The sequence below is a fragment of the Rhinoderma darwinii genome, chromosome 8 (genome assembly GCF_050947455.1).
Source record: "Rhinoderma darwinii isolate aRhiDar2 chromosome 8, aRhiDar2.hap1, whole genome shotgun sequence".
Taxonomy (NCBI): Eukaryota; Metazoa; Chordata; class Amphibia; order Anura; family Rhinodermatidae; genus Rhinoderma; species Rhinoderma darwinii.
This window is the reverse complement of record NC_134694.1, coordinates 113607793-113623870: the sequence shown is the minus strand read 5'-3', so window position 1 is coordinate 113623870 and position 16078 is coordinate 113607793. Positions and strand designations below refer to the sequence as shown.

Sequence of the window (16078 nt, the reverse complement as noted above, 5' to 3'; positions counted from 1 at the left end):
AGAGAACTGTTAAATACACGTACATCATGTCTAATGTGCTGACCATATTGTTATTTGCGGATCACACTGGTCTTGACCGGAGCCACCAAAAATCTAACGTCTCCATGAAACTATTTCTACGATGTTCACAAAGTGTGATGATCACCGTGCGTAAAATAGTCCTGATCTTAAAGAAAAATGTAAATTAACCCTAAAATATTTAATTGGAAATTATGTGAATGAATATTAATACTGAAACAGACTTTTAAACACGTTCGAAGTGGCAATAACATATTAAATACCAGATATTTATAGAACGCTTTTTGTTGTACTGTCTTTTTAAAAGGAGGCGTGGTCTGATTCTTCCCACCTGTATAAGTAGGTGGGATCCACCCAAGATAAATGTCTGTAAACAGGTTAAACCAACATTCCATGGGGGGGGGGGGAGAGAGGTAGGAGGCGGAATTGCTGCTTGGATTGTACCAAGTCTCAACCGCTCCACATGTTGTTAACCCTTTCTCCGACTGCAGCCCATAGAGTGTCAGAGCATTAACTCCTGAGCTGCCAGACACCCAGCGCACTACTAGTCCTTGGCCTCTGTTTCCTGTGCCCTCTGGATATGATAGTGTTAATAAACCTTTAACCTGCACAATGTGAATGCAGCCATTCATGGTGAAGTCCTCATTTGCTTGTCTATTTAACTCTTTACTCTCCGAGATAGCAACATCATTAGCATGTGATATGGGGGGGGGGGAGTAAAAATTGAACCAAAATGTTTCATGCTGGGCCATGTAGTGCATCAGATCTAAGATTTTTCATGGGGTCAGCTCTGTAACAGAGCTCCAGGCAGCTATTTTCCCCTGGAGATTACAGGAGCTATTTACGGTATAATCTTGCCGATGCTGCCTTTTAACCCTTTAAATACCAGGAGGATCTCATAGCAAATATTTTCCATCGCTGCGTTACTTTGTCTCTTGTTTTCCGCCGTTGATACGTTGTAGCAAACCTCAAAAAGAAACTTTGTTTCAAGAGTCCCTACCTTGAAAGGGTTAATGCAGCTCAGGTAGGGACCTGGGTGCACACCTCTACTCCGCCCTCTTGGGAGTTTCCTGGAAGGAGAGGTGAGGTGGCAGAGGAGGGTCAGTCTTCTGCTCAGTACTAAGTTCTAGACACCAGACTGTGATGGGGGCATAGGAGTTTCAGAGCGACCCTTGATTAGTTCTACATGTGGAAGGAGACATAAGGGCACGTCGGTGCCAGTGACAGCGAAGGTGGGTGGTGACGGTGGGGGTGGTGGTGACTTTCTGGTTGGCAGGGGACTGATTAGAGCAGCTGTACAGGAATGACAGGGGGTCCTGTATTAGAGGAGAGGTGAATGGATCGGTGGTGACAACCTCCTGGGGTCACCGCACCATGTTATTCATTCAGGGAGGAGAAGGAACAAAGTTTACTGGAAAGTGTCAGTGGAACGAGCTGGTAATCCCATGCTGGCCTCCTCGCATTCCCTTCCGGCAGAGTATTGTGACAGATGAGTCCGTGCTGTGTAAACGTGGACAGACTTTTTTTTTTGTGTGTGTGTTCTTTAGAAAAAACTAAATGCACGCCGCTGACCAGAGAGGGATCGGTGAGGGGCAACTTCATAGACCCACGTAATACAGCGAGAGTGAGGTCACAGGGACCAGCAAAAGTTGGCATCGCCATAAAAATGTTTTTGTAATTTTTTTTAAATTTTGTTCTTAAAAATATTTACTGTTCTGAATTTATTCACTACTTCCTCTTCCAGATATGTCAGACCTTTGCCGCCTTTGCTCCTCTCAACTTCGTGGGTCACGCCGCAAGTGGCTCTTTGGGGGCTCTGGATCCCTCCCTGCCTTATTCTCCCATGTAGTAGGTACCCCCGTCCTCCGCAATTCAACTGGATCAACCTCCAGACCTGTCAAAGGAAAGGGAAGACCAGAAGATGCAGAGTTTCTCTGTGGAAAGTGCTGCCACTCGCTCAATGTCTACCAACGCTATGACCAGGTGTTGTCTCGCATGCGGGAGCTGTATGAGCAGAGGTCCACTCGCCTGGTAACAGAGAAGGAGAAACTTTTGTTTACCTTACGTACTATTCACGCCAGAGCCTGGGACCTTCCACCACCTGAGTACCAACATGGGCATCAAGACCGTAATACACCTGGATATCGGGGTTCTTACAATGATCTCCGTTCTCCTGGCTATAATAAGTCTCGGAATAATTCCCTTTCTCCAGGATACCAAAGTTCATGTCCAACTTCTCCCTTTCCTGACCGTCCTGGGTCTTTCCATGGCTCCTTGGGTTCTTTGTCTTCTGGTACTCCTTCGAAGTCCTATCAACAACTCCTGGACCATGACCGCTCAAAGTGGGAGCATGAGAGCTGGTGGGATGACCGCCACAGGGGCTGCTCACGTTGCATCAAGGGTGAAAAGTGTCATTCTTGCTCCTCCTGGAGAGTTTCTGACGCCAATTATGAGTCTGTATGTACTGTCCCTCGAAGAAAGAAGCATAATAGTGGAGCAGATGACGGTAGTTCGGTTCTTCTAAGGAGCAAATCTCTGGGAAGCTTTGGTGGAGAAAGCATCAGCAGTAAGGGCTCCCTCCTGTCCTTATCAGCCTCTTCTTTGGATTCTCTTTCTTTCATGGGGGAAGAAGGAGAAGAAGTATTTTGGAAACCAAAGTCTCCTTTGGCCTCATCTCCTCCTTCGTTTCCTTTACCCAAAGCTGTGGTGGGAGAAATGTTAAAAAGCTTGAAGAAAATTAAGTACAGTCCAGTTAAAACCCCAACAAGGAGCAAGATACCTGTAAGAGGTCAACCGAGGGCAAGGGCAGAAAACGTGGACCAATGTATAGAAGAAGATGACTATGAGAGACCACGGATAGAAGAACCTGCAGGAGACTTGGATGCATACATGGGAATTGGAACTGAGGTATGTGATAGTTGTACTATTATATATGTTGGAATATTTCGAAGATGATGGCGCTTGAGTGACAATGGTGAGGTCTATGCTATTAGTCGGTGGCACATAGGGGGTCCAGGGATGGGTAGGTGTTTTTGAGATATCTGCCAACTATGGCTGTCCGTCACAACAGAATATGGATGCCTTGGGTGTGCCAAGATCATAGGTATAAATAACAAACATTACTCAAGGCAACCTGCTCATCCGGTATTGTAAAAACAGTAGGCAACACGCCACCCTGCATGGCTCATCTGTGAGAATTATATTAAATTGTTACAGTGTAAGTGGCATCTTGACAAATTGAGCTAAGTATTTGTAAGGTGAATGAATGGGTGTGGCAATGGTGCCAGGATGCAATAAATAGGGACCTACCTGCATATTATATATATATCTATTTACAATAATACTTAAGGAATTTCACTTGTATAATAAAATATACACAATGAGGTATTACAGAGGATTGGAGGCATGAGGCATTTCCTGCATAGCGAAGAGGTAGGTAATGGACCTAGATATGTGCTACTGTTGCCTGTTTTTGGATTGCTTACTTGATGACTATCAATATTTTTATTGCCTGGCCAACTATAGTCAGATTGGTTTCTGGTATGGTTTGATGGGCATGAGGTATTTCAAGGGAATGCCACCTTCCTGGTGGTTATTTGTTTATAATATATGCAGTGAGACCTCTCAAAGTCCACATCTTTGAGGAGACCACCCCTGATCTAGACCACAATTTTCTCATATCCTATGTCTATTGGCCATCGTCATTGTGAGGACGATCCAGCCAAAAGAGCTCATACGATATATAGATATTAATTGTAGATATACATATGAGGCACTAGGGAATGTTCTTGTGCCTTTACTCTAGGAATAAATACAGAGACGTAGTCCTTGAATGTACACAGAGTGAGATTATCGCCTCGTTACGCTGAGAAGATTATAAGATGCCTTAATCAACAACTTAGGAATTGGAATAATCTTTCAGGAACCATGTAAGAAGCCTGTACTAGAAGTGTCCACTTACGGCCAAGCTCCATTGATGAATGTTGATCTCCAACGCCAAGATCTTGAAGTTTAGTTGGTCATCAAATGCTCCAAGTTGCATGAATATTGCTTATAAAACCTTGAAGATGCTCGGAGACATTAGACTTGTCTTGATCCTTGGGTTTGGGTGACTCGGGTGAAAATTTGACAGACACGAATGTTCCAAAGTCTGATGGTCAACATACAGTATGTCTAGTGGGGAACCGGTCAGGCAGTTGCACCTACCATAGAGGCAGACCAAGGTTAGCACATATAAGCTCTACATTCCTGTCCCATCTGTCTTCCAGGTCTGCAGGACTCAAGCCTCTCATTCCCTTCACATTCGGGAGACCCTTAACTGGCTGGAGACACAGCTGAAGACCGCTCAGAGTGGTGGGACCTCGTCAGGGCAACAGGTAATGGTTCAGTTTGGAGTTGGCAGCTGACACCACGATGCAATAATTTATCAAAGCTTCTTTTATCCTAACATGACTGTCATTGTGTTGTGTGGTTAGTACTGGAATGGGCAGTATAGATGAGATCTTTCTTTTTGGAAACTGGTGGTTACCAAGTGACGACCACACCAAGAAGCCATCCAAGCGTTGTCTCTCCTCTCGTATTGTGGAGAGGAGAAGCAGATGTATCTGGTGGAAAATGAATCCAAGCAAGAAAGAGAGTATGAATTTGGTATCTGAATTTTAGGTCCACGAAGAAATTATTACACCAGATTGAAGTTCTCCATAATGTGGCTCAGATGTTTAGTCCAACCTGCCACGCAAATATTATTTTGCTATATGATTCACCTATTTTGCATTAATTCAGGGATTTTTACATGAAGAGCGTAGATTGTGTCCGACCAGAAAAAAGGTGGCCATAGGACATCTACCCTACTCCTCCATGAACATGCACTTCTAGAACTTGAGCTTACATGCTTATTTCATTAGAGCCCTGGAGATATGCCGACACGCCAAGACATCTTTGGCATTGCTCAACTCTTGGACCAAGCTGTCCAATCCTTCATTGTCCTGACTGCAGATGTTAAGGGACCACTGAGCAGGTACCATAGAAATGAGATTTCTTGACCAGGGAATCTCACGGTAACGGTCCTCCTTTTACTTAGTGCATCTGTTAGATACACTATTGAGGACATGCCAGAGTGGCCCCCAAATGTCTGTGTGTAATACGCAGCTGGCTAAGAGGGGCCACATGGCCACATCCAGCCTTTACTTAATAAGGTGTTGTGGATGCAATTCCATGGTCCCTCTCTGCCAGTCCAGCAAAAAACAATTCACATGGCTTTTCCTTTAGGGACACCATAAAGTCTAAGGGCGGGTATTTATGGCCATATGCCTCAGAAGCACCCCAGCTGTGATACACCTGCCCATCCTCAGAACCCATCTTGGAAGTGGAATAGTCCTTCAGTCCAATATTTCTGGTTACACAAATAATTTGATTTTGGGCTATAGATCTTCCAACATGATCTTCACCTTTTAGAAGTAATTTTTGTTTATTCCTCCCAAGTCTGCAATGTCCAGCGCTTGTTCCAGATTTAGTTTTACTTTAGATGCTGCTTTCCTTCTAGGACCAAGTGATAGAGCAACAAGAACTGATACGAGAGTTGATCAAAAGACTCAAGTTCAAGGAAGAAGTCTTGGAGGTAGGTCACCAGGCAAGGTTTTTGTTTTCGTTGGTGGATGAAATAATACTTCATGCTCAATGGGACTTGTCTTCTTTTCCTCAGGACTCTCTGACCTTGTTGCTGACTCTTCCTGTTGCCAGTGACCCATCGGGAGAACTTATCACAGACTTTGTTGAGAGGTTAAAGGAACGAGAAGAACAGATAAAGGTGACATCACTATTGATAATATATTGCTAGCAAATAAAGGGGAACATGCGCCACCAGCAGAAGGAAGACGCCCAACACGGCCATCCGTTTATAAGTGTTGTTGCTATGTGTTTAGACCTGATGTCTATTTTCCCCCAATATAGTTTAGCGAATGACCGCTGCAGCAATGAACCACTATATGGCCTGCCTGCGTTCTGAATGAGGTGTTAAGGCTACACAATGACATAAATCAGCAATGATATGTATTGTACTCCAGAGCTGCATTCACAATTCTGCAGGCTTCAGAACTGAAATCTTTAAATATTCCTTACTGATTTGTTGTCCATACAGACCTTCCTCTGGCAAATGACATTCTGCATAGTGTAATCTCATGTTGAAAACTCTACCTGTCCCACATCGCTAGAGGAGCTCAGCTGGGCTGTTAGGGGTGTGTCTGTCGACAAGCTTTTTGACTGTTTCTGATAACAACCACTAGAATTGTGAATTCAGCTCTATGGTGGTAGTTTTGGTGGTTTAGTATAACCGTGTGTGTGTGTGTGGGGGGGGGGGGGGGGTGTGTATGTTGGCTAATTTGTGTTGGTCATATGATCAATCATAAGATTGAGTTCACATGTTAGATTTAAGTTGTAGAAAAAAAGCCACTACACCAGCATGTGAATCCAGCCTTGCTGAGTAAAAAATCACCGCCGGCCCAGCGGTCCTTGTACTGGTCAACAAATCCATATGTTAATCTGCAGGAAAACAGCCCTTAGGGCAATGTCTCATGTACTAACACTATGACCTGTCCTAGCAGAGAGAAGGGGATGAGTTGTCCGAAGTCAAACGCCAAAGAGCGTCAGAAGTCAAACGCCTACAGGAGGAGTTGAGATCAAGAGAGGAGGACATCACGCGACTGTCGAAGGTCCTGCGTGATAATCAAGACACTATAACCGTGAGTGCTTCCTCAGGGGCGGTCCTATGGCTCAGGGGTTGTCTCTGCTGCCTTGTAGCACTGGGATCCTGTAGAATCCTACCAGACAATCATTGCATGGCATTCATATGATGGGTATGGAGTTCTTCTGGCTTTGGTTTCCTCCCCTGTACCAAAAATATACTATCTGACAACCAATGTGGCCACCGTTTGTGGCTCCCACAGGGGTTGTCACCCAGCTTTTCTAGGGTTCTAAGTAGCAAATATGCCTGTTTTAGCAGTGATACAGAAGGGGGCATATGCCTTTTCTTAAATAATCTACCATCCAGGACTCTAGGGAAAACTGTGATAATGCTTTTTTGAGAAGTAATGCCACTTTTATTGGTTGTCATCCAGCTTTTGCTGACACTAATATAATGAAGAAATGACGACACCATGCAGAACCTGTAACATTGTCTTCTACTCCATCATCAAGGCTCTTCGTGACATCCTGGGAGAAAAGGACTTCACCATCCAGAGACTGGAGGTGGCACTGGACTCTGCCGTTCGCTCCTCAGCCTCTCAGGATGCTCTGCGCCTCTCTGCTCTGCGGCAGAAAGATTCTCTGATTGCAGCAGTACAAGGAGCCCTGAGCAGCAGCAATCAAGATGTGGAGGTGAGTATGAGAGACATACCGAATCTCATATCTCCGTTTTAATATAATTCATGTCTTGCTCCATGACATAACCTTTCTTCTGTCACAGATGTCTGTATCTCCTTTTGCAGGCCCTTGCAGACTCTCTCTTATCCCACGGACTGGAGGAATTTAGTACCTCAATTCCTGGACTGTCTGCCCCTAATCCTCTAGTATCCCAGCTACAGGAAAAGGGTCGGCTCCTATCCCAAGCCCACGCAGACAATCAGCGTCAGAGAGTTGGGCACCAGCGAGACATCCAAGATCTACTAAATGCTCTTAATGAGAGCCAAACGCTGCTCCAGGTGAGACTTCCAACATTGTAAGAATATAACTACTATAATACTGCCCCCTATATACAAGAATATAACTACTTTAATACTGCCCCTATACACAAGAATATAACTACTATAATACTGCCCCTATATACAAGAATATAACTACTATAATACTGCTCCTATATACAAGAATATAACTACAATAATACTGCCTCCTATATACAAGAATATAACTACTATAATACTGCCCCCTATATACAAGAATATAACTACTATAATACTGCCCCTATACACAAGAATATAACTACTATAATACTGCCCCTATACACAAGAATATAACTGCTATAATACTGCTCCCTATATACAAAAATATAACTACTATAATACTGCTCCTATATACAACAATATAACTACTATAATACTGCCCCCTATGTACAAGAATATAACTACTATAATACTGCCCCCTATGTACAAGAATATAACTACTATAATACTGCCCCCTATATACAAGAATATAACTACTATAATACTGCTCCCTATATACAAGAATATACCTACTATAATACTGCCCCCTATATACAAGAATATAACTACTATAATACTGCTCCTATATACAAGAATATAACTACTATAATACTGCCCCTATATACAAGAATATAACTACTATAATACTGCTCCTATATACAAGAATATAACTACTATAATACTGCCCCCCTATATACAAGAATATAACTACTATAATACTGCCCCCTATATACAAGAATATAACTACTATAATACTGCTCCTATATACAAGAATATAACTACCATAATACTGCCCCTATACACAAGAATATAACTACTATAATACTGCTCCCTATATACAAGAATATACCTACTATAATGCTGCCCCCTATATACAAGAATATAACTACTATAATACTGCTCCTATATACAAGAATATAACTACTATAATACTGCCCCTATATACAAGAATATAACTACTATAATACTGCTCCTATATACAAGAATATAACTACTATAATACTACCCCTATATACAGGAATATAACTACTATAATACTGCTCCCTATATACAAGAATATAACTACTATAATACTGCCCCCTATATACAAGAATATAACTACTATAATACTGCCCCTATATACAAGAATATAACTACTATAATACTGCCCCTATATACAAGAATATAACTACTATAATACTGCCCCCTATATACAAGAATATAACTACTATAATACTGCCCCCTATATACAAGAATATAACTACTATAATACAGCCCCTATATACAAGAATATAACTACTATAATACTGCCCCTATATACAAGAATATAACTACTATAATACAGCCCCCTATATACAAAAATATAACTACTATAATACTGCTCCTATATACAAGAATATAACTACTATAATACTGCCCCTATATACAAGAATATAACTACTATAATACTGCCCCTATATACAAGAATATAACTACTATAATACTGCCCCCTATATACAGGAATATAACTACTATAATACTGCTCCTATATACAAGAATATAACTACTATAATACTGCCCCCTATATACAAAAATATAACTACTATAATACTGCTCCTATATACAAGAATATAACTACTATAATACTGCCCCTATATACAAGAATATAACTACTATAATACTGCCCCTATATACAAGAATATAACTACTATAATACTGCCCCCTATATACAAGAATATAACTACTATAATCCCCCTATATACAAGAATATAACTACTATAATACTGCTCCTATATACAAGAATATAACTACTATAATACTGCTCCTATATACAAGAATATAACTACTATAATACTGCCCCTATATACAAGAATATAACTACTATAATACTGCTACTATATACAAGAATATAACTACTATAATCCCCCTATATACAAGAATATAACTACTATAATACTGCTCCTATATACAAGAATATAACTACTATAATACTGCTCCTATATACAAGAATATAACTACTATAATACTGCTACTATATACAAGAATATAACTACTATAATCCCCCTATATACAAGAATATAACTACTATAATACTTCTCCTATATACAAGAATATAACTACTATAATACTGCTCCTATATACAAGAATATAACTACTATAATACTACTCCCTATATACAAGAATATAACTACTATAATACTGCTCCTATATACAAGAATATAACTACTATAATACTGCTCCTATATACAAGAATATAACTACTATAATACTGCTCCCTATATACAAGAATATAACTACTATAATGCTGCCCCCTATATACAAGAATATAACTACTATAATACTGCCCCTATATACAAGAATATAACTACTATAATACTGCCCCTATATACAAGAATATAACTACTATAATACTGCCCCCTATATACAAGAATATAACTACTATAATACTGCTTCTATATACAAGAATATAACTACTATAATACTGCCCCCTATGTACAAGAATATAACTGCTATAATACTCCCCCTATATACAAGAATATAACTACTATAATACTGCCCCTATATACAAGAATATAACTACTATAATACTTATGGACGAGAGTATAGATTTTAATGGTTAGGGGAGATGTATCTAGCTATAAACTATGAGGCCATTGTGTATTTTGGGCAGTGTTCAGACCTCTTTTCTCCTCTCCCCATGTATGAGTCCTGCAGAAAGTGAAGTATCAGGGGCTGTAATGATGTCTCCCTGTTTCTCCTCTGTGTTTGTGCGGTTCAGCTGGGAATCTGTGAACGTGTTTCACATGTGAATGATTTCTGATGGGATTTGTGCTGGTTCAGCGACTGTATTGTATAATCCCTGATGCTCCGATCCCAGGCCGCGAGTCTGTTGGTGTTGAGGAGGTCCCGCTCCCCTTCCTCCTTCCTGGATTAGACACCACAACACAATGTACCAAACTATGTAACGGAAGGATATTTGATCCTCAAATTATTGGTCATTGCGATGGTTCTGACGGTAATGGGTTGGAAGTGCCCAAATATATAAATGTAAATTATCCATAATTCTGTTGGTGAGAAAATTGTGTTGGCTGAAACGTAAATTGATAACCTGATATGATGGAAATGTCACAACCTCTGGGGATTGCTGACCTGCTGTTTATACTTCAGTATTGGGAGCTCTTCAGCTCTGCTACATTGGGACACTGCTAAGATCAGTGACTCCAGCGTAGCTGCATTGTGTATTGAAATCTGTGGTTGTCTGAAATCCACCTATTCAGAAGTTCGCACTGCGGCTTTTACACTTTTCCATACTTTTTTACTGCAGCTCTGCTTGTTCAGATTGGCTGCTGTGTAGAAGCACAAGCTCAGCAGGAGGTCAGTGCAGAGGTTGGAGGCCACTGTCATAGAGCATCATTTCTCCTCTCATAGGTCATATAATTTTCCTTTATGTGGCCTATATACAACTCCATTAGGGCTGGGCGATTATGACCTAAATCAAAATCACGATTAATTGAACATGTAACCTCGAGTACGATTATTTAGGCCACACCCCTTTTGCATGCCACACCCCCTATTTGCATGCTACTCCATTGAATTAATATTTATCACCTGAGCCTGCTGTATACTACTGTATATAATGTGCCATATAGCTGCCCCCACACAGTGTAATGCCCCCATAGCTGCCCCACACAGTATAATGCTCCCCATAGCTGCCACCACACAGTGTAATGCCCCCCATAGCTGCCCCACACAGTATAATGCCCCCCATTGCTGCCGCCACACAGTGTAATGCCCCCATAGCTGCCGCCACACAGTATAATGCTCCCCATAGCTGCCGCCACACAGTGTAATGCCCCCCATTGCTGCCGCTACACAGTGTAATGCCCCCATAGCTGCCACCACACAGTGTAATGCCCCCCATATCTGCCCCCACACAGCCCCAATAGTGCCTAATAAAAATAATAAAATACATACTCCCCTAACCCCGTTCAAACGACGAGTGGAGGAGATCCCTCTGCTCCTCCGGTCTGATTCGGCGCAGACAGGCGCGATGATGTCACTGTCTTGTGCCTGTCTGCACCAAGCCGTGAGCACAGCGACTGGGAGAGCAGGCACCTTACGGCTCCCTGCCCTACCATTGGATTCAACTGTATCTGTGTCCTGAAAACGCAGATACCGTTGACACTGGGAAAAAAACTTAATGCGCAAGCTGACGTTGTTTAATTTAGCTGAATTTCGGTTTGTTTGTCCTTTAGATTTTAATTGCCCAGCCCTAAACTCCATTGTCTTTCATCTGTAGGAACAGTTGCGGCACTGTAAGAAACGCCTGCAGGACGGGGCTCAGGAGCAGAAGATGCTGCGAGAGACGCTGAGGGAGAAGGAGGGAGAGCTGCAAGAAGTGAGACGAAGGCATAACGCCGACCAGCACCAAGTCAATGCCAAACTGCTGCAACTACAAGACTCTGCCAGGGAGAGGGACCATGCCACCAAGGTAACGACCCCACAACCCTAGATGCTGGTGAGGATACCTGCAAATACCTCTTCATCCCTAACTGCTGTGTTACCGCCATTGTATCCGCACCCATTCCCCTACTAGATTTAGGATGCCCGTCTTGAAACACGAAGTCAATGCAGGATTTTACAGAGGGCTGAATGCATGGGCCATTACCATTGTTTGCTGCGACACTATCGTAGCGGCTACATGCAGCCAACACTAGGGGGAGCTCACTGCATTCAGATTTATACATCCATATTCAGTAAGCTCCCCCTAGTGGTGGCTGCATACAGCCAAAATTATATTAATCAATGAGCCGTATACACATATATATTATGAGATTAATCAGCACAGAAATTGGACTTAAAAATGAAGTGGCGGACATTAACTTTATTAAAGGTGCAGTATGCTTGGCGGAGCTCTCAGTGGGAGGTGGAGCCCTTTCAGATTTTTCCTATGGGACCCTATGATTTCTGTGCAGACCCCTGACTCATGGTGATATCCCTATTTTATTAGTAGCAGGCTAACCCGCTTATGTTCCTCACTTGGTATATCCACCTGGTGGCCATAGCCAGTACTGCGGACCCTTTTTGTACAACATCTAATTGGATTTTTTTGTAGTTCAGAATTATTATTATTATTTTTTTCTGGTCTTCTAGAAACTACTGCAAGATGCTGAGAGCAGAGATCAGATGATCAAGAAGCTGCAAGACAGGCTGAGCCTGGGAGGGGGGATCAGAAACACACTGTGAGGTGAGTGCGGGTTCCTATGTAATTGCGCAGTAGCCTGGTCATGTGGTGTGGCACTGGCTGGGCATGTGATGGGTGGTTGGCACTGGTTGGGTTCTTGGGGCTGCAGTCAGATGACCTTATGTGACATGAAGGTAATGTGCAGCTGGAGTAAGTATTGGTCTGATGAATGAATCTGCTGCATCTGTGTGCTACAGCCTACACGTGGCATGTAATGAGGCCGGTGCCCGGTTGTGGCTGGTTGGGCACATTAAATTGAATCCATGCACTTGCTGTGATGGAATTCTTACTGTTTTGGTCTCTTCTTCGGACCCTCGCATACTTGCTGCTGACTTTATGCCACGATATAATAGCATTTTGCATGGTACATCTACATATATAGTTATGATCCTTTGCAAATCATTTGCTTTGACTTTTATCTTGTACTCATTTTGAGTTACGTCATGTCTTTATACTCTAGTCACATCTAAAGCTGCTGTCAAAATTCTGCTGATAGCCTCTTGAAATCATATTTGTTTTTCCTTTTTCTCTTTTGTCAGACTATTGTACTGTACCTGGTGTAAATACTCCTCCAATAATGTGTCACAGCAGGGCATGCTCCGTGCAGACAGTGAACCACAGAGGGCAGCAGTGAAACGTGAGGTTTTGCTGACGGAGAGATACCAAGAATTAAGTGGTTTATATATGATAGAAAAAGACTCCAACACTGCTATGGAGCTCATGGGGAGAGCGGGCCAGGAACTGAACTGCTCGGCTCTTGTTGCATCTCTTCAAATGGTCATAGTTAAATTATAAAATTCTGGTTACCTGCAGCCACCAGTAGGGGGAGCTCACTGCATGCAGATTTACACAGCTCCCATTGAGTTCAATGCTAGCTGTATAAACTCATATGCAGTGAGCTCCCCCTAGTGGTGGCTGCAGGTAACCAGAATTTTATCATTTAATTCTATCACTGTTTAAAGGACAGCTGGGGCTTTGGAGCTCTGTGTCAGAAAGTTACACACATAGACATACAATATACACAACACACGGTATATCCAGTTTTAGTTGCTATAATAATTTTATATTTTGTGGGTGGGGCTTATTCTGTTTCGCTATGGGGCGCTACCATTTTAATCTACGCCCCTGCAGGAATGGGGTAAACATCTTTTGTATGCGACTAGAGTATACAATTATCTTTAGAGGTGACTAGAGTATTAAATTGTGTACTAATTTTGAGTTACATCATACTTAAAATATTAGTAAAATTACTCTTTACGAATCGCTATAATATGAACGTTTTATTTCTGCTCTCGTCTTCTCTTCCAGATGTGCTGCTTTTCTACTTTCCTCACAGGATGAAATGTGGAAATTGTTATGAATACATTGTTTGCCAGCTGGAGACTCAAACTCCCATCATCTTTCTCCAGAATGGGGGTGGGGGGACATCAGGACCCAAATAACTTGAGATCATCGTTGGGTCAATGGGAAGAGACTTTGAATATATTTGTGGACTTAACGGGATGTGAAATATCAGACGGGACAAGAGACGTTGGACGAACGTTTAAGGGAACGAGGGAAATATTGCAAGTCGGAAACGGTGGGATTGTCGAGAAGTGTATGTTGTTTGGAATTGTAGAAGATTATTGAAGGATGTATTCCGGTACAATTCTGCTCAGGATCACATATACATATAAACTCTTCTATGTGACATTCATTTCTATTCCTCTAGACCTGGATATGGGTTTCTTCTATAGTAGGACGGTAAAAAAAAATATAATTTTTGTTCTTAAGATGGATATACTGCTTTGTCGATGCCCCACAAGAAGACCATAGAAAGGTCCGACATGGGAAATGTTCTCTAGAAGACGACGACCATGTGGCCTTCTCAAGCCAAGATGGGACAAAAGCATTGACCTTGTCTGATCTGATGGCCATGGCTTTATAGGGATTGAAGAATATTGTTCCTCACTCCATTCCTCCTCCTCTCGTATCCGTCACCGCTGAGAGGTCCGTTATGTTAGAAGCCATGGATACGCCGGCGACGTTTACCCCTCCATACCACCTGCAATCATCGCCTGTGTGGACTACATGAGAAAAACCAGCTCTAGTATGAGAATGGAGATTGCTGCATCTTCATCCAATGGTCGTGTTTGGGAGAACCCACCACTGGTCCTGCAGAGTCTGGTCGTGTTTGGGGGAACCCATCACTGGTCGTGTTTGGGAGAACCCACCACTGGTCCCGCAGAGTCGGTCTTACAGCCCGGGCCTGTTGTATAGGTCATAGGTAATGGAGGAGGAATCGATCACGTCTGTGTGACCTGATCTCATCACGTAGTGCTATGGGCAAGTAGCAGGACCAGATCTTTCGAGATTAAGGGATCACTTACTGTAGATGATGTCATATGGATAATAATGGGGATGATTTGATAACTAACAAATAATACCTGACTGTTGTATATTTTTTATTGTTAAATTGCAAAATTCTGTATCGGAGCACTGACCGGTGACAGGAGACGGGTCACCAGCGGTTGTTTAGCACTGACCAGATATTGGATCTGCGGGGCCAGAATAAAAATTTTGTCCCTGTGGAGCTTCTATTTTGGAAAGAAAATCACTGGCGTGTCCCCTCCGTGTCACAGGCAGCACAGGGGAGCTATGGGATGAGTATCCCAACAAACAACACCTCATATCTCAGCTATTTTGACCCGGGAAGAGCAGACTATTGGAATGGACTGTAGTGACTCTTAGATTTCCAGGTCATCAGCGTAGTTGATAATTAATGAGGTTGTACCTGACTGCGCACTCACTACAGTCCACTACAAAATGGGGTCCCAATGTCAAATGGTCAACGCTGTCTCTTGAATTGGGCTAGATGGGAATGGATTAAAAGGGTTGTACAGGATTAGAAGAAAAAGTTGTTTGTTTTTATTTTTAAACAGCGCCACCGTTGTCCGTGGTTATGCATGGCATTGCAGCTCAGTCCCATTTACTTGAAGCTGCAATACCAGACAAAGCCTATTGACAAGAGTGGCGCAGTTACTGTAAAAATATGCAGTAAAAATGCAGACTTTTTTTTTTTTTTAATCCGCCAACCCCTTTAAGTCATACATTAGGCGATGTCTCTGTTGGTCGGCATTGTGTGAAAGTTGTTGTCGTCTGCCCTTACAATGCTGGTCGGTTCAGC

At 42.3% G+C, this 16078-nt stretch overlaps 1 protein-coding gene across 2 annotated transcripts; it reads left to right on the top strand.

The window, feature by feature from the left end:
* Positions 1-1094: 1094 nt before the first annotated feature.
* On the top strand, positions 1095-14770 carry LOC142659886 (uncharacterized). 2 transcript variants are annotated; one of them, XM_075836433.1, is made up of 11 exons: positions 1095-1250; positions 1763-2925; positions 4287-4394; positions 5561-5635; positions 5720-5824; positions 6618-6755; positions 7210-7389; positions 7500-7712; positions 11968-12159; positions 12822-12915; positions 14221-14770. In XM_075836433.1, exons 2-10 carry the CDS (start codon positions 1765-1767, stop codon positions 12912-12914), a joined length of 2265 nt encoding a protein of 754 aa, XP_075692548.1. In that variant the 5' UTR covers positions 1095-1250; positions 1763-1764; the 3' UTR covers position 12915; positions 14221-14770. The 2 variants fall into 2 exon arrangements, with proteins under 2 accessions (XP_075692548.1, XP_075692547.1); XM_075836432.1 differs by having other exon boundaries at positions 6615-6755.
* The last annotated feature ends 1308 nt before the right edge of the window (positions 14771-16078 follow it).